This window comes from Oryctolagus cuniculus, chromosome 15 (assembly GCF_051225735.1).
Source record: "Oryctolagus cuniculus isolate XC-2025 breed Fujian yellow rabbit chromosome 15, ASM5122573v1, whole genome shotgun sequence".
In the NCBI taxonomy this organism is placed as follows: Eukaryota; Metazoa; Chordata; class Mammalia; order Lagomorpha; family Leporidae; genus Oryctolagus; species Oryctolagus cuniculus.
The window spans coordinates 24,920,808-24,948,537 of record NC_142881.1 but is presented as its reverse complement, the minus strand read 5'-3'; the positions used below and the strand labels follow the sequence as shown (position 1 = coordinate 24,948,537).

Below are 27,730 nucleotides of genomic sequence, written 5' to 3'. Positions count from 1 at the left end.
CGCCCCAATGGCCACTGCGGCAGGCGTGCTGCGGCTGGCATCAGGAGCCAGGTGCTTCTTCTAGTCTCCCATGTGGGTGTAGGGCCCAAGGACTTGGGCCATCCTCTACTGAACTCCCAGGCCACAGCAGAGAGCTGGACTGGAAGAGAAGCAACCGGGACAGAATCTGGCGTCCCGACAGGGATTAGAACCCAGGGTGCCGGCGCCGCAGTCGGAGGATTAGCCTATTGAGCCATGGCGCCGCCCCCCACAGATTTTTATAAGGCTTTGCTGTCAAAGTATATATCCGTAGGGTAATTTGGAACACCTATGTCCAGGACCTTCAGAATGCTAAAACCCAGCATGGACAAGTGTGTGGTGAAGCTGGTACTTGTGTGCACTGTGAGTAGAAGTGCAGAGTGGCCAGAACAGTTCTGTAGGGAAGTTTACAACAAGAGCCGTAATGATGATTGTCACCCTTTGAACTGGTAATTGCACTCACATGAATCTATTCCAAGGAAACAAATAGACTCATACAAAGATTTATATACAACAGTATACATTATAGTTACTTAATGTGAGAATCTGGCCAGAAACTGACCAACTGGCCAGAGAAGATAATTAAAGTAAATAATGATACATTTATACAGTGGGCCATTGTAAGACTTTTAAGATGATATTTCTGAAAACTGATTAACAGCATGGGGAAATGTTTGTAATATTAAGAGAAAAAGCAGGACTCCAATGACTTATAAAGATCAGGGAAAACACACTAAAATGTTACCAAGTTTTTCTCTGTACGGCATGGCGATAGTGTGTCTGTGACTCCTAGTTCTCTTTTCTGTATTTTTAGGTATTTCTACTAGAAATTTTCAGCACTTAAATCTTTTAGAAAGACCCTAGGGTGTGACATTCCTTTTGACCAAGGTTGTAGGACCTATCTGCTGAACCAGCCCACCTCATCTGGGTTCAGATGACTTCTTCCTCGAGCATTGGTAGTTTTTTTCTCTGGGGACCACAAGGATGGCTTAAAGACTTCCTGTGACTTGAACAAACTCAAATTTAAGCTAATTGTTGTCACTTGCTTAGCCTTTCAAAGGAAAGCTTAAGGAAAAAAACTCTAGGATTGCTTTTCATGCCCTAAAGTTCTAGTATATGGTCAAGAGTGTTTGGAGTGTAGAACATAGGATCTGATGGGACAACTGTTTAAATAGTGTTGCAGGGAGCATAGCAACTAGTTGATAAATAATTGAAATTCCAGGTTTCTAGGTTCAGAATAAGATGAGGTGAGTATGGTCTGAGAACGCCCAGATGAGGAGCTGCCTTGTCTCCTTGTCTTCTGAGAGTTTGCTCCTGGCTTGGGAGACTTCTTTGCCCTGGTTGACCAGTAGGGCAGCTGATGGATCCAGCCCTCTGTAGGGGGACAGGTGCTCTGTTGTTGTCCTCTCCCAGCAGCACACCTGAAAAGTCAGAAGGGAAATCTGCCTCCTCATGACTGTTTGAGTCCTGAGATACATTTTCAGCTTGTTTGAGGGGTAGAGAAATTCCACGGTAGTCTCTTGACCTCAGAGAAAGAAACTCCATGCACAGAAATTTAAGTCACAGCATAAAACAGCAACAGAAGGGATGCATGTCCCCCAGACACAACACACTCTGGGAGTGACAAATGTTGTGTGCTAGAAATCCTGAGTAGAGAGAAATGACAGGCTTCCTGGAGGAGGTGAGCGATTAAAGGACTCCTTGCTCCATGGAGGGAGAGCCTTGCATTAGCTGATAAAGGACTTGATGAAAGCACTGAGTGCCTTCCATGGGTACAAGAAGGAACAACTTGAAAAAAGAAGGGGGCACAGAATTTAGGGGGGTGATTCAGAGGCTCTCCATCAGGTGGCTGTGCATTTTATCCTGGAAGTTTCTAGATGTGCACAGGCATAATTGCATACACGTCACAGGGCTCCAACTGGCAGTATGCGATTTTAAAGGAGATGGTAAACATCTTCTCCACAAACAGATGCTTTGCTAAAACCATCTGAAACCTTCTAGTGTGGGCCTCATTATTTTTTCCACAGGAAAAGTTAGCGAGAGAAGTTGAATTTATTTTCCCTAGGCTTTAATTTGTAAGCATTGGCTACCTGCTGGAGGCTATTTTTGATTATGTGTAGAATCCTTCCATCTTCCCAGGCGCCTTTTGGTGGCTTCCTGCTAATACGGTAGGGGTGGGCTGGCCTTGGCCTGGCCACTGGTGTTTATACAGCTGTTATGTTGGTGCTGGTTGTCCAGAGAGGTGTGGGACAGTTTCTCCGCCAGAGTTGATATTCTTGGCCTATTGTGGGATCTGCCAACAATCAACAGTGAGGTGAGATCCCTATTATTAGGGCTGTATAACCTTCAAATCCTACTGAGGCAAAATTGATATCCCCACTGAGCAACTGTGAAACATGAGACTGACGTAATGAGCCTGGGGTTCAACGGGCTGGATTTGAAACCAAATCTGCTTGACTCTGAAAGGAATCCTCTTATGATGAGTTTAGTGGGCTTTTTTGAATGCAAATGATTGTCTAAAATAGAGTTCCCATACAGATGTGTTAATTTACTGGACTGTGTGGAGACGGCTCAGTAACAATGTGTTTATTGCTGTGATTTTTAACTATGGGAGTGATATGTGAATATGTTTTTATTTAAAAGCATTTCAACAATACAAATAGACTCAGGTCCCTATCATCACCTTGCCGCTACTCCAGTTCCCTAGCCAAAGTCACATCCATTATTTATATTTTCCTCTGGATTTGTTATGTGCATTTTTGTATACACTTATAAACTTAATAAAACTTATTTTGTTGTATCTGGATATACTGTGTATATTTATTCTGTAGGTTTTTATTCATTTAGTGCTATGTCTTAGAGACTTTTGCACGTCTTGATATTTACCTTATTCTTTAATGGTGCCCTGTCGAATGTGTGTGCATGGTCCCTGTGTGTATGTGTTTGTGATGATTTTGTTTTCTTCACTTGCAAGAAGCTGCAGTGAAATACAGGCTGCTTTGCCTTCTCAGGGCCACCCTTAGCTCTGTTTTTCTCTGGAGGGCTTCTTTCCTTCCTTACCTGTACGGCACAAATAGGACTCCTGCTTAAGAGGTTGGGCTGTTTGGACATTCTGAATCCAAAACATAGCAACACAGCAAGGCTGTTGTTCAAAATGAGATTCTTCAGTGAGAACAAATGTGCTCACAAGGTAAGGAAGAACGACCAGCATGCTCAGTGCTTGTCTAACCCCACACCACCTCCTCTGCTCTTGATGGCGTGGGTGCTGGGGTGGTGCTGCTGTTGGTTCACATCTTACCTGACCTGAACCACGAATTCTGCATGATTCTAGTTTCCAGAGTCTGCGAGCCTCCAGTTTTCTAACTTAGAACCTTGTGATGGCTCTCTCTGGGCTGATGAGGGGTAGGTGGGGGGATAGAACTGATGAATTAATCACCCAGTGTCATTGGGCCCCTCTTTGTGAGCCTATATAATGTGGCCAAGGAGGCAGACAGCGAGAAGTCCGTGAGAGCCCTGTGAACTTCTGCTTTGGCATCAGCCTGCCTGTGGCTTTTTTTTTTTTTTTTTTTTTGAAGCAGAGGGTGGGTACCCAGACCCATTTAGAGCATGAAACTATTTAAATCACTTGCTTTTGGCTTGAGGTCTGAAATTAGTTATCTGGCTGGTTATTTGTGGTCAGGCTGGGCCTCTGCCATTGCAAAGATAGAAATTAAAGTGGCTTTGGGCACTGGCCCTAGGATGAGCAGTGGAGTGGGCCAGAGGGGATTTCAATGATTTTCTATCACAAAGACTCTCTGGGTAGCCATTGGAGCTGTGTGCCATGGAAACTCCTGACCCTGACCTTGGAATGGTCTGTGGTTCACCACACAGCAGAACCCCTGATTGCCCAAGGGCTTTTGTTGTTGGGCCTCCATGTGTCTCAGTGGCAGGATAGTGGGTGCTTTCGAAGTTGTGGCACATGGAAGCATTGTTCTGTTTCTGGATTTCCCAGGCAGCTGGGCCATATTGTACTTTCATGGTGACAACTGGAAATAGTGGTCAAGGGGCCTTTAGTGACTGATTGGGCATCTATGTGCCTAACTCCCTATTAAATATAAAGAATATAAAGCAAGTTAAAGAAAATAAACTGACTGCCCTTAAGGATAAGGTACTTATAAAAATGAGAGGCATAAGTGTGGGGAGCAACCCGGACTGGACTAAGTTACTGGAATTAAGACTTATTCTATGCATCTGCTCTCCCACAATATGGCGCTGGGAGAGAAGAAAACAGCTTCTACGCAGCTGCCTCTTGCCAACTTGAGTGATGACCTCCAGGAGCTGATCCTGCTCCTGATTGCAGGAGAGCAGTGTATTCGGCGTGTGGGCAGCCGAGTTGGGATTGGCGGAGGAGGACTATAAAGGAGAGAGACGGCATGCACCAGGAACATCTAAGGGGAACATCTGAGGGAACACCTGTGCAGCCCCCGAGAAAGCCGGCTGGCGGTGTGCCGCTCCCCCGCGGAAGTGGGGAAAGTGGCAGGGGGAACCGCCCTTCCACGGAGGTGGAAGGGTCGGTAGCCAACCTGGGAAGAACCAGCAGCAAATCCGGGGAGGGCAGAGCAGACAAAAGAACAGCGCAGGGTCCTGTGTCGTTCCCCCACGAAGACGGGGAGCGACAATAAGCACTTAGGAAACAAGGGCTGTAATCAGATGCTGGGCTGGGGATCTTACTACTCTTCACTGAACCTAGACACCATCAACCCTATGTTCTGAGCTGAGGTTCATATGTAAAAAGCCTGCACAGCTAGTTCTGACCCTAATTGTCTTTGCACTACTTCAGTGTTTTTGTTTCTCTACTTAGAGCCCTGCACTGCACTCTCAGAGATTAAAAAAAGCATTTCATTTGGTATTTTTCTTTGAAAGAGCTTTTAAGCATTTGCTGAAAAGAGCAAAAGCACATATGCATATTTGGAGAATAAATGGGAAACTCCTAGGTGCTGCTGATACAAATGCAAAGGAGAGGTGGGCTGGAGTTGCAGGGAAAGTCTTCGCAGCATAGTTAGTCCTGGAGCTGGTAGCCGAAAAGTAGAGTCTGGACACTTACTAGCCAGTGGGAAAGGGGAGGTGAAGTTGGCATCTCTGAAGGCCCTGGGGCCATGCACAGGCAGGCATTTGACTCGATGACTTGGCAGCCAGGAAGGAAATGGTAAGTTAGGGCATCACAGATGCTGGCGAGAGTCTTGGAGTGAAAGCAGGGTATGGACCTTTCTAGAGGTGAGATAAAGGGGCTGACATTGCAGTTGCCGAAGCAGTGACCACCAAATTGCATACCTCTGGTTTGTGCAAGCACAGTCACACCATGACCCATCCACACTCATTCATTCACATACTTGTGTTTGGCTTGCTTTCAGCAACAAGGGCCCAGTGGAATACAGATGTGCCTCAATGTACGATGGGGTTTAACACCAACAGACTCATTGTAGGTTGAAAATATTATAACTCAAATTTCATACACCAGAAGCAGGAGCCCCAGGTGGGTGTTTTGTAGACATGATAGGCTGGGAAAACATAAAACACAGTGTCCAAGAGATAGTAGTGACACAGGAACGGTTGGTCACCCTCATGATTGTGTGGCTGACCAGGAGCTGTGCTCACCACTGCTGCCCAACATCGTTAGAAAGTACCACGCTGCATGTTGTTAGCCCAGAAAAAGACCCAAATTTAAAATTCCAATGATGGTCTCTGCTGAATGTGTGTTGCTTTAACACGATCGTCAAGTTGATCATAAAGTTGAAAATGAAGCCATCATAAGTCAGAGACCATCTGTATTTGGATGGAGGTTTGCAAAACCTAAAATATTTACTGTCTGTCTCTTTTACAGAAAAAATGTTTGCCAACCTGGACTGTAGCTACTCATGAGTGGCCAGCAAGCAGAAGCAAAGCACAGTGCCTGGTGCACAGTTGATGCCATGATTGGTAGATCTGTATGTGTTAAGAAATGAGCAAAACCTAACAAAGTCTGCCAACAGGGCAAGGAACTATCATGGATGTGGTTGCTTATTTTGCGTTGAGGTTGTATCTCACAGCAGGGAGTGTGCTGGGAAGAAGGCAGACTAATAAGAGATGCAATGGTAAGGACTCCTAAGTTTTGCAAAAAAAGGAAAGAGAGGCAAAAGGAAGAGGGATTAGGAGCTCAGGATAAATGAGGGGGAATGTGATGACTAGATAATGACAGCAGTGTGTACACACCCACCCAGAACATCTGGAGGCCCCACAAGAACTGAAAGAGTGCCTTCCAGAGCTTCTCACCTCTGGCAGGAATGTGGCACTGGCAATGGGTGTGTTGAGCTGTATGTCAGCTGTATTGGGAGACTGACTTGGCTGCATTGACTGAATATTTTTCCTTTCTGTTCTTTTACTTTTAAAATAGCAGTCCATATGCTTGTTGTCACCAGCCTGTCATGTAGAAGTTCATGGGAGAAGTGGGAGCTACTGGGTGGATAAAAAGTACGCCATACTCACTGTAGTCCCACTTCATCTCCTGATGTTGTCACTGGGAGACTGGCCCTAGAAGAACCAGAGGGAAGGCAGGGCAGGCTAGGGTGTACCTCCAAGGAGGTACCAGTCCAAAGTATGAGCTCAGTGAGTAGAGGAAGGGCTTCAATTAGGAGTGAGCATGTGGGACAGACCCAGAGCCTCTGGGAGGATGAAGAGTCTGCCCATCTATGTCAGATGCTTGGGGAGTAGTGTGAGTAGTTGGAACTGGCAGACCCAGCCAGGCAATGAGCAGGTCCCTGGGCAGGTGTTGGAGCCCAACAGCAGTTACCTTTGGAGGTCCAGCCCCATGGAGAAAATGTTGCCAGCAACCAGCAAAGGAGAAGTTGTGCTTAGAGTGGGGCCCAGGAACTTCACTCCCCAGAAAAAGTTTTGCTCCCAAGTGCACAATAAGCTATATATAAGAATTGCACATGTGTTTAGAATGGCAGATTTTAGAAAAAGAAGGAACTAAAATATTTATAAATGGTTGAAAAGAAAAATAGTTTACTCATAATCAGAAAGGCTATGCAGTAGTTGAAATGAGCAAATGAGGGGCCAGCACTGGGGTGCAGCAGGTTGGGCCACCAATTGCAGTGTGAGCATCCCATATGGGCACAGTTTCGTGTCCCAGCTGTTCCACTTCCAATCCAGCTCCCTGCTGATAGATCTGGGAGGATGGCCCAAGTCCTTGGGCCCCTGATTCCATGTGGGAGACCTGAATGAAGCTCCTGGCTCCCGGCTTCAGCTTGGCCCACCCCTGGCTATTGTGGCCATTTGGGGAGTGAACCAGCAGATAGAAAATCTCTCCCTCTCTCTTCTCTCTCCCTCTGTCCCCCCTCCTTCACTATGTCTTTCAAATAAATGAGTAAATCTTTAAAAAAAGTAAAATGGATGATGGCTAGATATGCCAAAATGGATATAGTTCAAAAACTCTGAGTGAAATGAGTATGCTGCAGGACATTTAAAGGGTTTCAAAAATTCATGGAAAATAGAATTAAAAGGTAAGTTTATTTTGGTACAAAACCTTTGAAAACCATGCATATTAGGAAGTCTTCAAAAACTTCATGGACAACACATATCTTGAAAAATATTATGCTTTCAAAATTTTTAACAACAAAATAAACATCTTTTACTTCCATCTTCTGTGAACTTTTTGAAGTACCCTTGTATATTCTCATGTAAATGCATTAAAAATATTGTATGTTATTTATAAGTACACTTAATCATTAAATCTAGTAGTGGCCATGTGATTGGTATCTCATTTTGTGTTTTTGGGTGCTGGAATAGTTCACTTAAGAAGATAACAAGGCCTGCGCCGCGGCTCGCTAGGCTCATCCTCTGCCTTGCGGCGCCGGCACACCGGCTTCTAGTCCCAGTTGGGGTGCCGGATTCTGTCCCGGTTGCCCCTCTTCCAAGCCAGCTCTCTGCTGTGGCCAGGGAGTGCAGTGGAGGATGGCCCAAGTGCTTGGGCCCTGCACCCCATGGGAGACCAGGATAAGTACCTGGCTCCTGCCTTCGGATCAGTGCGGTGCGCCAGCCACAGTGCGCCGGCCGTGGCGGCCATTGGAGGGTGAACCAATGGCAAAGGAAGACCTTTCTCTCTGTCTCTCTCTCTCTCTCACTGTCCACTCTGCCTGTCAAAAAAATAAAAAAAAGAAGATAACGAGGCATACACTGAGACACAGAGCAGTGCACAGAGCTGGAGGGGCCGGAGCCCTGTGGCTGTGCCCTGCTCACCTGTCACCTTCCAGCTTAGCTGTGTGCACTGATCAATTCAAAATGGTGCCTGGCATCTTGCCAGGATATGGCGGTGCCCAGTGCATGGACCACGGTTCCAGCATTCTGAACAGCTCAGTTTTACAAATGTAGCATCGTGATTCAGGAAGCCAGCTTCAGAATCGGCGAGGTGTGCCTGTTTGGTCTAAATGAACCCTCTGGCAGATGTCTGGAGCTGCAAGTAGAGGATGATTTGCTTTCTTGTAAGGGTGAGTTCTGCAGGCACAGCTGTCTCTGGCAATGGAGCTGAGACCTCTCTGCCATCTGCCCCTCACCTCAGGCCAAGTAGGTCCACAGAACACAGCGGTCAAGGCAGTGTGCAGGGTTCATATTGGCAAGGACATGGTCGAGGGCGCCTTTGGCTCTGTGGGCTCACTGGCTCCATGAGGCGTCTTCGATGAGCAAGAGTGGTTTCTGTCGGACTGGATAAGCAGAAAGCGCCAGAGGCATTCAGGAGGCCGAAATGCATAGCATCCTTTGTTGGAAAGTCTCTACTCTCGGCAGCCCCTTTTGGAAAATAGCAAAGTCAGTGTGAATCTGTCATGTAGCTTGCAGAAAGAGAGGTCACGCATGGTGCTAAGCACACTGCCTTTGATGAGGGTTATTTGGATTCTGGAAGGAAGTTTGTTATGACATCAGTCATGCAGGGAGCCCTGAGATTTAGCTCTCATAAGATGTTTGCTATTGATAGTATGGGGGAAGTTGCTAGTTGAAAAACAGCTCAGTGGTGTGTTGCTTTGGAAAATAAACTTTAAGGTCTGGAAGGAGCTTTGTGATAATCTGAATTAAACTTTTCCTGTTAATGAGAGAATGGGAAATTGACAATGCTGTCTCCTTGACAAATTCCAGTTGGGCTCTGCTGAACTCTTTTGCACTGAGGCCCCAACCGTGGGCATATTCTCAAGAGCAAGAAGCCAGCTAAGTCAATGGAACCAAAATCCCCCCAGTCTTGTTCACTGATAAAAGTCCCCACTGTTGCCTAGGTAACATTTGATAACCATAGCCAGCCTTCAGCAAGAATCCTGAGTGTTTAGACAAGAAGTACCCTCCCCTCTCATTTTCCATCTTTTGACCCCGATCTTTTACTATAAATTCCCGCTTTGCTTTTTTAGGTTTGAAGTTGGGCTAAATCTCCCTTCCCTACTGCAAAACCCATGGCAGCAATAGGTTGTCCTATTGCAATTCTATCTGTCCTATTACAATCCTTCTGAGTAAAGTCTGCCTTACAACTTTTACAAGTGTCAGAATTTTTTTTCTCTAATAGGTGGAGAGAAGTGGCTTGTCCATGGTGGCACTTCAAGTGCATTTCAGAATCAGTTTGAGATTTTGGGTTTTCATACTCCAAGTTCAATGTGCTTTTCCCACACCATGCTGCCGTTATGCCTTAGGGAATGTAGAATCAACAAGTACTTCATTGGTTAATCCAAATGAAATATTTTATGCAAAGTGTGCACCCGAAGCCTTCAGAGATCACAGTCTGTCTTCCCTGCCGTGGGTAGCACAGCTGCTCGGGGTGACTGGTCATTTAACCTTAATTCTGATCTGAAAGAGTTACAGGTCCTTCAAAGGCAGGAGACACTGCTCTGCCTTTGCAGTCTGCATCGGTCATGTCCGCGTCAGAAGTGCCAAGTGCTTTTTTGTTTTGGTGTGACTCTGTTGTATTACCACTAGACATTAGCAATCAATTAAAAACTTTTGAATAGGTTGGGACACACTCATTTATTCATGCATTCGTTCTCACAGATAACAGCAAAACAACACATAAACCAACACATTGAGCACCTTGTTTAAGCATCGTATAAGGCATTGGGCCTTTTGTAAGAGATGATTCATGTTCTTAGGGAGTGAGAGTAATGGAAGAGGAGCCAGTCAAGATGGTATAATCCAAATAGTCAGATAAATGCTAAAATAGAAACACATACAAAGTGGTATGAAAGCACAGTGGACGTTGTGATCAAGTTTGCCCTGAGAACGTTGGAAGAAGGTGTGATATTGGAGTTGGATGTTGAGGGTTGCAGAGGAATTAACCTAGCAGGGAGAACCCGAATGTGGGGAGCAACTCAGACTAGACTAAGTTACTGGAATTAAGACTTATTCTATGCATCTGCTCTCCCACAATATGGTGCTGGGAGAGGAGTAAACAGATTCTACACAGCTGCCTCCAGTTCGACCAGTAACCTATAGGAGCTGATCTTGCTCCTGATTGGAGGAGAGCAGCGTACTCGGCGTGTGGGTAGCAGAGTTGGGATTGGTGGAAGAGGACTAGAAAGGAGGAGAGAGACAACATGCACCAGGAACATCTTTCTGAAGGAACACCTGAGCAGCCCCCGAGAGAGCCGGCCGGTGGTGTGCCACTCCCCCGCGGAAGTGGGGAAAGTGGCAGGGGGAACTGCCCTTCCACGGAGGTGGAAGGGACGGTAGCCAACCCGGGAAGAACCAGCAGCAAACCCGGGGAGGGCCGAGCAGACAAAAGAACAGCGCAGGGTCTAGTGTCATTCCTCCACGAAGAGGGGGAGCGACACCCGAAGATGGCTCGTTCAGGCAAAGGCAGTGGTGTGTGCAGGAGCAGAGGGTAGTGCAAATGTAAGGCAGGTTTGTGAAATTGAGTGAGTCTGGTAAGAAAAGGGCAGAGGGGCAAATGACTGGAAATGAGTTCAGAAAGGGAGGTTGCAAACAGGTTTCCTAAGACGAAGTTGGGAGATGCATTTTGACTGTGTGAAGGCAGTGGGTAATTGTCACCATGGAGTGAGGTGAACAGATCTGGGTAGTTGAAATATAACCTGATAGCAGTCTGATTGATGAGTAAGTGTGGAGGGAAGCTAGGAAGAAGAGCATCCAACTAGGGGACTGTTTCAAAAACGATGCATAAGCCATAGCATCGGCATGAAAATGCAAAGGACACCAGGGACCTAAGATATTAAGGGGACGAAAGCATTAAGACTTGGGAACGGAGCTGGGCTTGAGAGATAAAGGCAAAGGGAAAGACTGGGAGTGATTCCCAGAGCTTCAGCACCAGAGGTAGACAGGAGCCAGAGGATAAGAATAAGAAGTCAGCTTTCTGGGGTGACTGATGATTACAGTGAGCATAACTGATGGCTCTGAGGAGCCAAGAGCCTAGGGAGGGACTTGAAATAATGACATTTGTTTATTCATTAAATGTGCTGAGTGTGCATAATATGTAAGGCCTGGCTCTAGGCATTTGGGGAAAAGGAACAAGTGCCTATTTATCTATTTTTTAATATGCCATTATGCCTCCATCCTGATAAGATTTTCCATGGTTCTGGTTTTGCATCCTTACAGACTCCTTGTGAGATTGAGTTATCCCCATTTTTCAGTGTTGAAATTTGAGACACCAGCAGGTAAAGTGATTTGCACATGGCCATGCAACCAGAGAGCTGCAGCTAGGAATGAAACAAAGATTTTTTTTCCTACATTCAAAGTTCTGTTCTTTCCTCTTACTTGTAGTGCTCTACAAAGCTCCTGTGGACAGGAGCTTACATCGTATCTGAGGTTGGGGGGCAGACCATGAAGGAATTCCTCATGATACTGTCAGAAAAGGGATGCCCAGTGTTCCTGGTGCATGAAGTTGGGGAAACTTGTTGCATACAGAAGGGAGATGAGCAGTGACTGGGAACGGGGCTGGTGAAGCTTGAACAGAGGAGGTAGAGGTGAATGTTTAAGCTAGGCCTGTGGACAAAGAATTTGGATGGGGCTGGGAATAGCTCTAAAAGACCATGTCGTTTTTCTTTTCTGCCTCTAAAGCAAATTGAGGAGCCAGGGACGAACTAGATGAGAGTTGGAATGTAGATAAAGGCTCAGAGAAAGGCAGATACCAAAATCAAGGAGATGCCTAGAGCTAGAGGTAGAAACTGAGATTTGGGGCAATGTGGGCACTCATAAGGTCAATTACTTTTGGTGAAAGTAAGTTTACCTCTGCCCTTTAGTATCCTGAGCTAGAAAAGTGTTGTGATGGTAGCTGAGGAGGGTGAGGATGGAAAGGGAAGTGGAGAGACTGTTGATGCTGTTGGTCTGAAAAGGGAGAGAGAAGTGTGTGTGGGAGGGCAGAAAGCTTAGGCTTGGTGGCAGGGAGTTGGGCTCTTAAATCCCACTGGTTGGCACTCGTTGTGCTCTTCCACCATGGAAGAGCAGAGGGAAAGAAAGGCGCCAGAGGACATCCTGGCTTTGTCCTCTGAGCCTTGACTGTGCTTCCAGCATAAGGTCAGTCTGCTGGAAATCAGACCTGGAGGAGGAGCAGGTAGCCAGCAGCATAACTGGAATGATGAATTGCTGGAAGCAGTTCAGTCTTGATATTTCACCCTGGATGCACCCACATCATTGTCCCATGTTCAGCTTCCAGCTCTTTGCCTGGTGTAGCCTCATTTGGCCATTGGGCCCCACAAGTCCTTGGGTAATTCTTACCTCTCCAAGGATCCCCATGCCACAAGTTCAGTGACCTCCGGAAATTCTGTGGCATCTTCCCCATACAGAGGGCCCTCTGACAGGCACCTGAGTCCCTCTGTAGCAGCACACAGTGCAGGAGGGGGCACTGTGGGAGGCAGGTGGTCTCCAGCAGCTCCTTTCACTGCACAGCTTCACAAAGGGCAAAAAGTAGGTCTCTGAGAAAGGCTGGGGCAAAGGTGAGCGAGCTTAGGTAGTAAGCAGATGCATTAGTCTAATTGCTCTTCTAAAATTAATGGGGCTTTTTATCTCCCAAGAACACTTTCAAGCACTCCTATGATTTGGGCACAGAGGTGGTGGTTGGGGGAGAGCCTTGGTTCCCTTTGAAACAGTCTCCCATTTGGTAAAACAGTCTTTTCCCTTCTTCTTTTCCCCCTTACTTGCAGGTCAACGGATTATGGCACCACCTATGAAAAGCTGAATGACAAAGTGGGTTTGAAGACTGTCCTCAGTTACCTGTATGTCAACCCCACCAACAAAAGGAAGGTAAGGGGTGGAGTTGGTGGGTCCTGCGCACTCCTGTGGGGGTAGCAGGGCTGCTTAGCATTAGGAGTTCCAAAGATATCTAGTGGCCATGGTGTCACTTATAGGGACCTGCTTTACACATCACACACGCACTGTAATTCTTACATCAGCCTTAATAGTCATGCTAATAACAGCAACAGCAGCAGCAGTACCAGTAAGGCTATGCAACTCATGAAAGGGCTCTCTGGGGCCTTGCTAATGCTTTGCATGTGTCACCTCCTTTATCCTCAATGAATCTGTGGGGTGGAAATTATTGTTGGACCCATTTTACAGGTGAAGAAACTGAAATTCAGAGAGGTAAGGTAACTTTCTAGCCTGAGTCAGACAGTGATAAGTCATGGTCTGGAATTGGAATATGGATCTGCCTGACTCCAGAGGGAAATCTTCCTACAGCCTCCCACTTGCTCATCTGTTTCCAGAGAGCCTCTTATTTACAGGGAATCTGGCCAAGGGAAGGAAGAGTGGCCTCTAAATTCTGCTTGGCCCTGAGCTGCTTCTGCTGATGTGGGGGATGGACCTGGCTCTATCAGCTCCTCTGCTTCTTTGTCTTTGTTCTTAATTTAGTAGTCAGGATGAAACTGTAGAAAGTCAAACCTTCATTATGGAGAGACTTAATGGGAGGAGGAAGCCTGGATCCCATATACAACGGGCTGTTTTAGAGAAGAAATAGTGTATAGTGTATCGGCTTTGGGAAGATAGGGTTTCTCTAGTGCTGGGAAAACACTACTATTTAGAAATTGAGGTAGGCCTGCTTCAAATAAATGCACACAAAATGATCACATGAAAGATCGTTTCAGTATTTCTAAAAGGTTTAAAAAGTACGTCTCCAAACTCTCCTCTTATAGTCAGTTTGCATCTCCCAGCAGTTTTATAAACTCTTCCTTCATCCATGTAAGCTCAAGAGTGAGCTTTACCCCATGGGCAGACATTGCTGGTCTCTTATTCAACATGGTAGAATGCATGCTGTGGCTGGGAATGGGGAGTGTGCTGTTTGAATTGGAGCAGCTTTCAGTCCAACCCTCAGCATCATTACATACAGCACCACTGCCTCTCCTTACTCCCACATCTAGTGACCCTACAGATGCCCGGCAAAGGCAGGGAGAAGGACCGTTGGATCTTGGTCCAGTGTTGATTGAAAGCCGGGAGATCCAGCCAGTTCTGTGGTTCTGGGACCCTCATACTTGCCCATTGTTCCTGGGCTGGAGACTTAATAACCAGAATGGCTGATTAGGTTCTGTTTTTGGTTTTAGCTGAGTAGTTTCTCTCTCTCTCTTTTCCCAAAACATTGTTATTTTCATATTTTTCAGTGCTGTTATTTGCATTACTGAAAGAGCTGGAAGGGACCATAGATTTCATCTTTATATTTATAACCATTTTTGAGCTGTAATTTTTTTGTAAATGTGATTAAAGTTCTAGATGTTCTCTCTAGAAACATGCCTACGCTATGGAAATATTCATACATTGAGGAGTTGATGAACACCCTAAGTTCCCAGATGTCCATAGAGTATCAGTCTGGAATCATTCATCTGTACCAAATGCCTTATTTTACAGTTGAGAAACTGAGGACAAAAAGGTCTACATATCTGGGTAGAGAGAGGAACCAGGACAGGGACCCAGGCCTCTTGGTTCTCAGTCCAGATTCATTGGCATCACACATCTCTTTGCACCTTGTCCTCCTATCTGACCAAACCTAGGGTTCACCATTGCTTAATAATCTAGAAATGAAAAGCTTGGTACCCCTGTCCTAGGTTGGCCATATGGTAAAAGTTGATTGAATTGAGTCACTGATGATCTGTGTCAATACTTCCTTTCTTCTCCCTTCATTGAGGAGGAAGCCAAGGCCCATGGAAGACAAATATCCCCACCAGCTTGCTTGGCTGGTTAAGGGCAGCATCGGCAGTTCCTTTTATGATTCCTACTTCAATGCTCCTTCCGTTCTCCACCAAGGACTTGAGGTCACGTGGAATCAGAGTGGCCGTATGCACTTTGATAGAAGGAGGAACTGGGTTTTGGGCACATGAAAGCAGCCCTTCAGCATTGATCTCTGTACTATGATAGAATTAATCACATTTCCATGAAGATTATAGATCATCTGTCTTTGTGAAGATTCCCTCGGTGGTACATGAGGGTTCGTAGTCCATTGTGGTTCATAGTCCATTGCATTCATTTTGGCTTTCATCTGTCACATGTGCTTCCTGTTGGAAATTATCATAATCATATTTCTCTTGGTCCTTTGCTGTTTTCTCTATGCCTGACAGCTTGAACTCTTTCCTTAGCACAACACAGAAATTCTTAGAAGTAAAGAGGGCAGAGGGTGGGCTAAGGTAGATGCTGTGGCCACGGAGGAATGGAGCCCTGCACTTTGGAGATTAATAACACAAAAATACCACTTATGTTTGTCCTTCTCAGATGTGACATTCAGGCCATGGGCTCTCTGGGGTACTTTGTCCCAGGGATTATTGCCCAGTGAACAGAAGTTAGGCAAAGGACAGTTAAGTCTCACCACAAAACACTGACACCCAGCAAATTAAAAGCACAGGTGTTTTTTCACTCAGATTAGGGAAAATACAAATGACAGGCCAATTCCATGGATTTATTTGTAAATAGCAATAAAAATAATGTTTGTAAGAAGCCTGTGAGATCTATGAAGTGCTCTCTGGATCTGCCAAGGGAAGACACAGTTACATTCTGTGTTGTTAGAGTAAGTGGTTTTGGTTGTGTTCATATATCTGGATGGTGATGATGCACACATACTCGACATGATGACTTTCTCTTAACCAGAATAGTTTTGTAGAACTCTGCCTTCTCCAGCCACTTAAAGGTGTTCAATATAAATGAAAATACATGTATTTGTTTCTTTATTAGTCTAGAGCTCTAGGTCATTATGACCTTGTAATACAACTTTTAAAACAACATTTAGATTCCTTTTTAAACACACCTTGAAGAAATCGAAGCCTGTGGTCACTGGATTCTCATCTCAGCTTGCGTTATTCCAGACTCTTTTGATTGTCTCAATACCCAAATTATCTGTAGCTCCCCATGTTCATCAGCTCGCTAATGGCAGCCGTCTCCAGCAGATTTTTCAGTTAATCTTGTGGAAGCACTTGCTTTTCACCTGATGAGTTATTTATTTAACAGATGGCTGCTGCATTCCTTGGAGGCTATGAATACATCAAATGCGATCTGTTGCCCCTGCCTGGCAAAACAGTAAATTGTACTGATATTTCTATAGTTGCTCCTAAAGCTAATTGTTGATTTTCTAAATACTTTTTTTTTGACAAAGTGACAAAGTAAAATCTCCAAATGCAGTTAATATGCCACTAAGTTGAAAAGAGAAGTGTTAACACATCATCATTAACACATGTACGCTACAGCAATAGTCTTAGCATTAACTGACTACCTACCATGTTGACTCCCTTTTAGGAGCTTTGTCCACATGCTATCTAATCCTCCCAACCTTTCAGAAAGCTGCCACGATAAAGAAATAGTCCTGTAAATTACCCCAATTTTGCATCATGCATCTCCAGCAGCTTTCCTAATGGGTTTCTTTGGGAGACAAATGAGTTGGGATATGTCCAGCAATGCTGGGCTCCATTAAGGAAGCTGCACTTTGGACTAGTATTGTCTTTCTCACATGGTGTGAGCAGGGTGTCCTCATTTTATCTAGTGGGTGTCATGGTTGCCTAAGTCAGAGTTTTGATATGAGATGCTCAGAGCTGCTCCAAATGAAGGCTAGACCATCCTAGGGTATTGTGGCATCAGCATTATGCAAATGACCTTGACCTGCCCTGACTCTATCTCTGGCTGTTGGCCTTTCTCCAGCCGTTGGCCAATTAGCTCATCATCTGGGTTTGAGCCCAACTTTGTTAAGGGAGTCCAACATCATTGAGTGTTTCTGAGTCTGGCACTTGGAAGATGAAGAGCAGTGTATTAATTCTGCAAGCAGGAGTTTCCCAGAGGAGGGACTTCACTGTGGTGGGAGCTGGCAAGCTCCAGCTTGCAGTTCCTGCCCCTGCGTGAGATAGCGATCCCTGTGTCTCCAGAACACAGTACTGTCAGTTGCTTCTTGACCTCAGGCCCATGCAGGATGGCAAGTGCTATAATCAGTGCTACAGTTTCCAGAGCTATGCATTACATAACATGCTAAAGACTTTGTGCCTCAACCAGAGAGGTGCTTGGCTCCTGAGGGTGAATCTATTTGAGAACGAATCTTTGAGTGGATAGGGACATGCAGGCATGTTGGGATGTAATTACTCTGGCTCAGAAGGAACTGCCACCTGCAGCTTTGGAGACAGTGTGTTGGAAATTGCAGAGAACACACAGGTCTGACTGCCAGGGAATGTGACCAAATGACTGCAGAGTAGTGGTGCCTATGCCTGTGTGTGTGTGTGTGTGTGTGTGTGTGAAGTATCAGGTTTGCTGACATCAGAACTACATGATCATTTCTTCTTATTGAGCTCCCAATAAGTTCCAGGCACTGGGCTGAGTTCCTTCTTAGATTTTAGTTTCCCTATTAATCTTTTGTGTCTGGTAGTTTTCTTCCCATTTGACAGGAAACTAAGGCTCAAGTGGATGGGTTGCTTGAGTTTTGTAGACTAGCTAGTGGGCTCCCCACTAACCTCTGTCTGACCACAGGGTTGGCTGCCACTGCCACAGGTATGAAGACCAGGTGAGTTGCAGTCATCACTTTATTAGTAGTTACCCCATTGCCTGGGGTTTTTTGCTTGTTGGTGTTAGGGGATTAGCGGTTTCTTAGAGGAGGGGAGTGTTCTAGCCTCCTTTCTTAATTGATTTACCAGTGAGAAGGATAATTACTTCCAGGCTACCCTGCAGAAATGCGATGGGAATTACCAGTCAGATTTCTCCAATGCACAAGCCGCCTCTGTCAAGCTGTGAAAGAGGCACTGTGTGCGTAGTTGGATGCTGGTTGTGCCTGAGTCATTCTCTTGACACAGCAGCATAACCCTGAGCTCTTAACACCTTGGAAAACTTCTAAGCAAAATGAAATGCAGAATTTAAAACTCTTAGACTCCCACTTTGGCTTACCTGTGTCTCCCAACAATGTTGCAGGCTCTGGGAATGCATGTGGTAGGCTAATACACGTTCAATTCACAGGTAGTAAAGTGTCCTACATGAAAACAAGGCAACAGAAAGTCTGGAAAGATTGCTGAGCAATCTATGAAATGTGTTTCTCTGAGCAGAGTGTCTTAGGTAGGGAGCAATTTCATGCTCTCTGCAGTCCAACTTGGACTGAAGATGCATACGAGAAAAGTTTCATACATGGACCCTGGGATTCGAGTTCACATGCTTGCAGGGTCCAGCAGGTAATATCAATGAGGGAATGGGCCAGTTGGCAGCTCTTGTATAAAAGGGATTTGGCCTCTAGGTTGCAAATGACTGTTGTTGGTTGGATACCAGGTCTGGTATATTTAGTTGTTAATTCCCTTGTTATTATGTTCTGGCTTTCTTAAGAGGTTTGTCTGTGTATTTTTATATGAAGCATCCATACTTTGAAATGTTTAAAATAGACGAAGATATAGAATTCAGGGCATAGTGGGTAGTAGGCTGTCCCCAGTCTATTGCCATCCCTTGTGTCCTGTTGGCATCATGTACCACATTTCAAGTGGGAAGTAGGTCTATATCAAGTACCCACATTCCAAGTGGAAGTAGGTCTACAGGTGAGAAGTTGAGCTTTGTGGCCCCAGGATGATGCTTGGTAAGCTCCTCCTGGGACCCTGGGACCCTGCACTGACTGTGCTGGCATCACAACCACAGAGTAGAATCCAGGCTCTGGCTCTGTCTCTGCTTCACTCAGGGGCTGCGGGGCCTCCCCTGCTGCTCATCCTGGCTCATCTGGAGGCATGCTGCCACCTCCTCTTTTCCCATCTTCGTCCCTGTCTCCTAAAAACCAAACCTGCTGACTGCCTGAGAGAGATTGATTGTTCTGCCGATGGTGAGAAATGGCCCCACTCTTGTTAATTCACAACCACCCAGTTTTTCATGCCTCATAAATTAACATAGTTACCAAGAGGCTAGAGCAGTGTTGGGAGATGCATTTAGGGGAAAATGTATAAAAGGAAAGAGTGAAAAAAGGAGAAGAATGGAGCCTGGACCAAATCTCCCTTGTTAACGTATTTGAAGTCCAAAGTGCTTTTCTCTTTGCATGTCCAGAAAATGCATCCGAAAACACCCCACTCCCCAGCCCCAAGGAAAAGTATCTGACTTCATGAGGGCTTAGGCAGCAGAAGAAAAGGGGATCAATGAGGGGAAGATACTGGTTTGGAAGCATCTGTCTGCCTTAGCAAGTGCACCCCTGCAATGAAGTGGCTGCAAAGTGTGGTTCAATTCAAACGAATCACTTAAAGGAAAAGAAATCTAGTGTAATTCTTGGAAATGCACTCCTTAGTCACAAAGCCCCTTTCTCAGCAAGTGTGTGTATGTGTGTGTGTGTGTGTGTGTGTATAAATTACTGCAGTATGCTCTCGCCAAGAATTTATTTAAAGGCTCATTAAAATGATTACTAGTTTTTTCCTTTTGCATTTTATTTGAAAATGGGAAGAATATAAACCTATAGCCTGGCTTCTCTCCAAGGTGCCCTTTGGGATTTGCATTGAATATATCATATTTTTTTGAATAAAGATATGATTTGCAGTAAGATTACCTAGGCATTTAAGAGGAATAATAAAAATTAGCTACTCACTTCTTGGAGACTTAGATTTGCCTGTCATTTTTTTTAAATTTGATTTTATTGGTATATGTGTGCATTTATGTACTGTACATATATGCATATATAGAATATTCTCTACAGAAAGTATTAATGAAAACTTTTTTAAAAGATGCTATTTACTTTAGAGAGAGAGTAATAGACAGTAAGAGGGAGAGACAGAGAAAGGTCCTCCATCCATTGGTTCACTCCCCAAATGGCTGCAACAGCCAGAGCCGTGCAGATCCGAAGCCAGGAGCTTCTTCCGGGTCTCCCACATGGGTGCAGGGGTCCAAGGACTTGGGCCATCTTCCACTGCTTTCCCAGGCCATAGCAGAGTGCTGGATGGGAAGAGGATCAGCCGGGACTAGAACCGGTACCCAAATGGGATGCCACTGCCATAGGCGGAGGATTAACCTACTGCACCACAGTGCCAGCCCCTTAATAAAAACTTTAGAGTTGAACGATCAGAAAACAGTCTTTTCCTCTTCCATGCAAATTCTGGTTTGGGCTGGACCAAAAATTCTAAAGGAGTGGGGCCAGCATTGTGGTACAGTAGTCAAGCCTCCTCCTGCCGTGCTCAAATCCCTCAGGAGCACTGGTTTGTGTGCTGGTTGCTCCGCTTCTGATCCAACTCCCTACTGATGTGCCTGGGAAAGCAGCAGAAGATGGCCCAAGTGCTTGGGCCCCTGCCACCCAGGAGGGAGACCCAGAGGGAGTTCCAGCTGAGGTCCAGCCCTAGCTATTGTGGTCATTTGGAGAATTAACCAGTAGAGGAAAGATCACTGTCTCTCCTCTTTTTCTGCCATTCTGCCTTTCAAATAAATGAATAAATCTTTTTAAAAAAATTACACAGAAAGCCGGCGCCACGGCTCACTAGGCTAATCCTCCGCCTTGCGGCGCCAGCACACCGGGTTCTAGTCCCAGTTGGGGCGCCGGATTCTGTCCTGGTTGCTCCTCTTCCAGGCCAGCTCTCTGCTGTGGCCCGGGAGTGCAGTGGAGGATGGCCCAAATGCTTGGGCCCTGCACCCCATGGGAGACCAGGAGAAGCACTTGGCTCCTGGCTTCGAATCAACGCGGTGCGCCGGCCGCAGCGTGCCGGCCGTGGTGGTCATTGGAGGGTGAACCAACGTCAAAAGGAAGACCTTTCTCTCTGTCTCTCTCTCTCACTGTCCACTCTGCCTGTCAAAAAAAAAAAAAAATTACACAGAAGCTCGTGTTCCTGAGCAAGCACTGAGGTGCTGGTTCCCTCCACTGCCTGGATCATTTGATCATCAGAGTTGCTCCAATGCAATGATTGCAATGAGGAGGGGTTCCACTTGGAGGTGGATGCCAGCCAAAGGCACAGAGTAAATGTTAGGGACAGAAGGTCAAGAACCAACCCAAAGAGAGGTTGCCCTACAGCCCGAGGGAGTCAGGCTGGGGAAGAGAAAATACCATGCCCAACATCAGTGGGAGTTTCTAAAGCTGGCCAGAGACCAGTGAAGATCCTGGGAATTTTGTGTACTGGGGACCTTTAAAAAGAAGACCTGGTTTCCCAGGCTGAAAGCGTGAGTGCAGCACCACTCTTGAAGGAAGATGTCACCCTGTGGCTTCATTCGAGGCAGTAAAAGGTAGAAGCAAACATCAGGCAGCTCTTGGGAGGAAGCTGGGGATTTGGAGGAGGGAAGCACAGGATAATTACAGGTGAATGAGGGCATGGAGGTTTTAATGGGCATGGTGGGTAGAGCAGTTGCAAGTTGGGAGAGAGATGGTCTGGGACTAGGCATTATAGCTCTCCAAAAGCCTGAGGGTGCAGATAGAATTCAGCTGAGAATGGCATAGGGCGCCATCGCAGACTTCTAAGCGGGGGCTCCAGAGTTGTGTATAAGGAGCTGCTGAGGTGCCAGTGTTAACCATCACCCTCTGTTAAGTCTTCTCTCCTGCCCTGCCTGGTGCATTTTCTGAGCATCACAGACCAGTGGAATTTTAGCAGAGAGCTTAGTCAGGCAGGGTGCTGTGTTCTTCCTGATGTCTTGGCACACAGTTCCATAGCAAATGGATCTCACTGGCCCTGAGGTGAGATAGCTGTGACAAAACAGCCTCCCCTACCAGTACAAGAAATGACTCTATTTTTCCCTTCCTTGGTGAGCTCAAGCAAGCAGAGAGATTGCTGCTAGTGTGCATGCCTTGCCTCTGGCCTGGCCCCCTCCATGACTGGCCCAAGGTCAGGATGACACACATCAGGGCTCAGCACACAGTCTGCTGATGAGCATGTCCCGGTAATGAGGAGCCAGTGTCCTGGGGCCCTCGGGGCTGCCAAAATGGTTCAGGGGTGGGTTTGGAGCCAGTGAGTCTCTCTGCCCACACATTGGGGCTGAGCTGTGCTGCAGAGTGGGACACCAGCCTCAGTGACACATGAAGAGCTGGATCCATGCTGGCAACCCTAAGGGGAGGGCCTTCTGGAGCATAGGCAGACACTCAGCTGTCAGTTCCCAGCATGAACCTCACTCTGAGAAATGGCTCCAGCAGTCTTAGATTGGCCAATCGGAGGAAAGAAATGCACCCGTGAGGGCAGGGGTATGAGAAATGTGTGTTTGTCTCCCTGGCTGGGCTGCCCCAGGTGGAGAGAACTTGTTTGCCACATCTGCCCCCTGCACAGTGCCCAGCATGAGTACAAGGTGGACTGAGAGCTTCCTGGTGCAGCCATGCCTCCCTCAGTGTGTGACCTTGAACTTCACAGATATTTAGTCTTCTCATATGTACACAGACCTCATGATGGTATTTTTCACATGATGTATATGAAGTGCCTGATGCAGAGTCGGTACTCAGCAGTGTGGCTTGCTTTTCCCAGTTAAATGCTTATGTCTTTGACGTCCTTTCTGCTTAGGGATACCTCCCAGGTAGCTGGTGTGTATAAGGGGGTCTTCAAAAAGTTCACAGAAGATGTATATTCTGAAAAACCTATGCATGCAATTCAAATTTTTTGGCACCAAGATAAACTTCTCTTAATTCCCCTTTTCCATGAACTTTCTGAACTCCATGGCTGGCTTTTCTATCCTGGGTGACGGAATCCATTCTCCGTCAAAGCAGCACTAAGTAAATCCCCTGTAACTTCGGAAACAAAAGAAGTCTTCTCTTGTGCATCCCTGCTGTAATCCCCTACGCACTCTTGTTGACCTGTTGATTATTTATATGTCCCTTAATGATGTCTACATTTGACATCATGGTTGCTCAGCCTTGGACAGTGTGTGCAAAGCAAGTCTCCGCCCGTCTCTCTGAAGCCCACTATGCAGACAGAGCTCCTAGAATGGGGATTCCTCCCCAGGTCCTCTACTCCAGAGCCCCTCCAGCAGCACATCCCCTCTGGAAGCCTTCACCCATGCTGATAAACACCCAGATTCACCGGCCCCGCCTGGAGATGTCAGCATTTTCCTTCTTCACACCACGAATTTGTGGATCTTTTTGTAGGGTGGGAGTGCTGTTCCAGGACTAGGAAACAAGTCAGCATTTAAGCCCTGGGCCTCCCCACCGGCAAATGTATTTAAGTGGAAGAATGCTAACTTGGGATTGAGAGCTGTTGGCCAAGACCTGAGAGGAAAAGTATAGCAGCAACTTTCTAAGCAGACACTGGGGCCAGTCCAGTTCCAGTTTGGACAATGAAAAGAACAATGATTGCTAGCATTTAATGAAAACTATTCTCATGCAAAAAATGCATATATGACAAATACTGTTATTTTCATTTTGAAAGAGAATCCACTGAGGCAAAGGAAATAAGGTCTCCTCGCTAGGCAGATACTCAGCAAGGATTTGAGCCCAGTGCCCCAGACTCTTAACGTGTATCTTATTGGATTCCCTCTGCTAAGACAGGGACCATGACCTTCCAGAACATCTCTTTACATCTCTATATAAGGAGTTGTAGATATGGAGAGGGTATACTTCCTTCCAGTCCATCAGTGCTGTGGTCTCCAGCTGAGAAGTATGAAAAATTGTCTCTGCTGACAGAGGCCAGGAGTTGCTGAGTTTTCTAAAACACATGACAAACAGCAGGCTGGGGTAGATGGGGCAGTCGACAGTCTCCGTATCCAGTCACTCACAGACATAGGTGGCAGCGCCAGCTCTTCCCACCTGGAGGTGTCCTCTGGGCTGTGGGCTTCCTGGGTCCCTGAGGTTCTCTTTCCATGTGGGCAAGAAGCTTTTTTGCTGAGATACTGACTGACCTCTTAGCAGCTTGTGGCTTGAGTACATTTTTAAATATTTCGAAGCTTCCATTTCCACACCTGTGCAATCAACGTGGTATTGGTACCCTCCCCAGAGGCTGGTGAGAGGATTAAATGAGTATCTACAAATGCTTAGCCCATGACCAACTCATGGTAACAGTTAGTAAATTCTGTTTATTATTATTCTCACTATCATTGTACTCAAAATCCACATACCCCTGTGAGCAGTGGTAGTGCCACATTAGACCTGGCCATTTATGGTGAACACTTAGTCTTGTCAGTCATGGCCTTTCTTGGGTGTGCAGGGAGTTGTTTGGAGAAGTGTGAATCAGGTGACTGAACATTGGTCTGGCTCAAGCTCTCCATAAAACTGGTGAAGAAATTGAGTCCCAGTGCTGGGATCCACTTATCAGGGATACACAGCTACTTAAAGGCAGATCTGTGGTTTTATTCTTTTTTTATTTTATTTTTTTTTTATTTTTGACAGGCAGAGTGGACAGTGAGAGAGAGAGACAGAAAGGTCTTCCTTTGCCGTTGGTTCACCCTCCAAAGGCCGCCACGGCCAGCGCACTGCAGCCGGTGTACCGCGCTGATCTGAAGGCAGGAGCCAGGTGCTTCTCCTGGTCTCCCATGGGGTGCAGGGCCCAAGCATTTGGGCCATCCTCCACTGCACTCCCTGGCCACAGCAGAGAGCTGGCCTGGAAGAGGGGCAACGGGGACAGAATCCGGCGCCCCGACTGGGACTAGAACCCAGTGTGCTGGCGCCGCAAGGCGGAGGATTAGCCTATTGAGACACGGCACCGGCCAAGATCTGTGATTTTAGAAGTCAGTTGTCTGGCTTTTACTCCAGTACCTCTCCTATTAAATTACTTGGAAAGATACTGAGCAGTACAGCAGCACTGAGCAGTCAGCAAAGGAAGATACGGACAACTAGGAGCTGTGAGGTGCTCTTGACTTTGTTCAGTAAACCTGCAGTTTCCAGGACATTCAGATTAAAAGAAGACAAGTGGAGCTTTCAGACCAGGGTGACTTGTAGGGAACCTGCCCGAGGGTATGTGGCAATGGACAGGGGTCCCCAAAGCCATGTCGGAGTAAGAATAGCCAAAGGCAACATCATCAGAGGAGAGTTTGGGTCAAGATCAAACAGGGAGAGAAAAGGTCCAATTTGGAAAATATCTGAATAAGCGCAAAGGGTGAGAAAAGGCTCAAAACAGGACCAATGACCTCAAGGTAAGATAGCTCAAAGACCAGAACCAAGTTAGGTCATAGTGTGTAGGGCAGGCCTGGGTATAGAGCTTACAACAGAGACGTCGAGGTTACTGGCAGCCCATTTGTTACAGAGTACCATTTGCTTGTGGAGGGATGATAGCAGGAGAGGCACTTGACTGATTAAAACAGTCAGACTGGGTGAGACAAGAAGGACAGTCACATAGGAAGAGTAGCGAAGAGATAGGATGCAATTATCCAAAGTGGTCTTTGGCCTGAACCTTGAGTCGTCAGTCATCCGGGGGAGGCAGTGACAGCATACATATGCACAAGAGATTTCCTGACTCCATTCTGGACCTCTGCAAAGGAGCAAGTTGATGTCAGAGCAGAAAGTTAGCACACAGGTTACCTCTGGAAACTCGGCTTGAAATAATGAACTGCTGGCTTCTTGGTCTCAGCTGCCCCACCTTGATCCCAAAACACAGAGCATTAGCATTCGATAGCTCAAAGGAGAGCAGTCTTGAAGACACACGCTTGTAAAAGTTATTTCTCTAGGAAGGCTTGCTTGGCGTTAATGGCTTCTTGACATGGCTGTCTGGAGAACTGTCTTGCTTCAGCTGGACCCTTAGCCAATTGAAAATGGTTTGGAGCACTTCATGTCAGTCCTTCTCTTGAGGGGCTATAAAATTGCTTTCATTGTGGTCTCAGAGCTGCTTGAACATGAACTTTTATGCACGTTGAGTTTACCCTGAAGTCTTAGAGTGGCTACTTAGGGTCTGAACCATCCAACGCTAGAAGTGAGGCAGAGGGCAGCAGTGAGCAAACAGGCAGCCCCCCCGCCCCCACCCCTTTTAATTATTATTATTGATACACTTAAACTTCGCCATTTTTCCTTGGGAATCACCACTTTGATCATGCCATTCCTCATTCTGAAGACTTCCACAGATCCCAGTGTCTCTGGCAGAAGATCTGCTACCTTGTCTGGTAGTGCTTGAGCTGACCCGTTCAGGCTTTCCTTTTGCCCAGCCCACCAACATCAGTTTTGTGACCTTGGACAAGTGTTGATTCCTCTGAATCTCAAGTGATTTTTCCATAAAATGGTAATCATAGTTCATCTCTGGGTCTCTTAGGGTGCTTTGACTCTACTAGATACAGAAAACCCTGCCTCACCTGGCTGAAGCATGGGAAATGTATGACTTTATGTGCCAAAGTCTAAAGGCAGGTAGCTCCAGGTTGTTAATTCTTTGATTCAGCGGCATTGTCAAAGGCAAGGTTCTTTCCATCTTTCTTTTCTGCTGTGTGGAGTCTTAGTCTTTGTCCTCAGTCCAGTTTCTTTACGATGGGTAATAAGGTGGTTTTAGAGATCCGAGCATCAAACCCAGGCATGAAAATGTCTAGAGGAAGATTAGGAGACAACCCAGTTTTCAGAGTGAGGAATGGTCTCCAGTAGCCCATAGCTCCCAGCATTTCATCCTGTGTGCCTCCCCTAGTAGGACTGGGTAGACCAGGGGAGCCAGTGTGAGGCCCAGCCTCACCCAGACACATACACACAACCAAATAAGAGTTCTGATGAGAAGGAAGAAGAAAGGGCATGGATTGAAGTTGTATACATAGCCAGTGCTTGCTGCATTGCCTCCTGAGGACTTTTGAGAATCAAGATAAGCTGTGTAAATCATGTACATCAGTGAGTGGTAGCATCTCTCCTACTTTGCCACCTTTCCCATATTTTTGCCCTGGATTCCACTGGTTAGTGATGCATCTCCCTACCAAAATTAATTTTTGACATTCAGCTTAAATCTCCCTTTCTTGATGGAGTTTCACCTGATATTTCAGTGTCTTACATCATTTTTTATCCCACTTCCTGAAACTCTATAGCTATCTATGGATAGATTGCATCAGGTAACCTAAAGGAACTTGAAAGGTACTGAATCTCAGACCTTATTTACCTTAAATATTCTGATGCTTTAGTTTTGAAAAAGATTGAATATATGTATTAGACAAAAGACTGCCAGGTGTGCCTGGTGATGTATATTGATTAATGCATACAATTCTTGGAATAATTTCTGGAACTTAAGATTTGGACTTTAGGATGGGCAGTGTGGTACAGTGATTAAGCTATCACTTGGGACACCAGTGTCACCTATCAGAGTACCTGGTTTTAGTCCTACCGTCACTTATAGTCCAGATTCCTGTGATTTGCACCCTGGGAGGCAGCAGTGATCGCTCATGTACTCGGACCTCTGCCACCCCTGTGGGAGACCCTCATGGAGTTCCTAGCTCCTGGCTTGGGGTTGACGTAGCCCTGACTATTACAGGTGTTTGAGGAGTA

At 46.2% G+C, this 27,730-nt stretch overlaps 1 protein-coding gene across 1 annotated transcript in view; it reads left to right on the top strand.

Moving 5' to 3' along the window:
- SORCS3 (sortilin related VPS10 domain containing receptor 3) overlaps positions 1-27,730 on the top strand; it is a 636,710-nt gene that overhangs the window by 271,808 nt on the left and 337,172 nt on the right. The window contains exon 3 of the mRNA XM_051823565.3: positions 13,155-13,254. Within this exon, the coding sequence (XP_051679525.2) occupies positions 13,155-13,254 (100 nt within the window). The remainder of the gene's footprint in view (positions 1-13,154; positions 13,255-27,730) is intronic.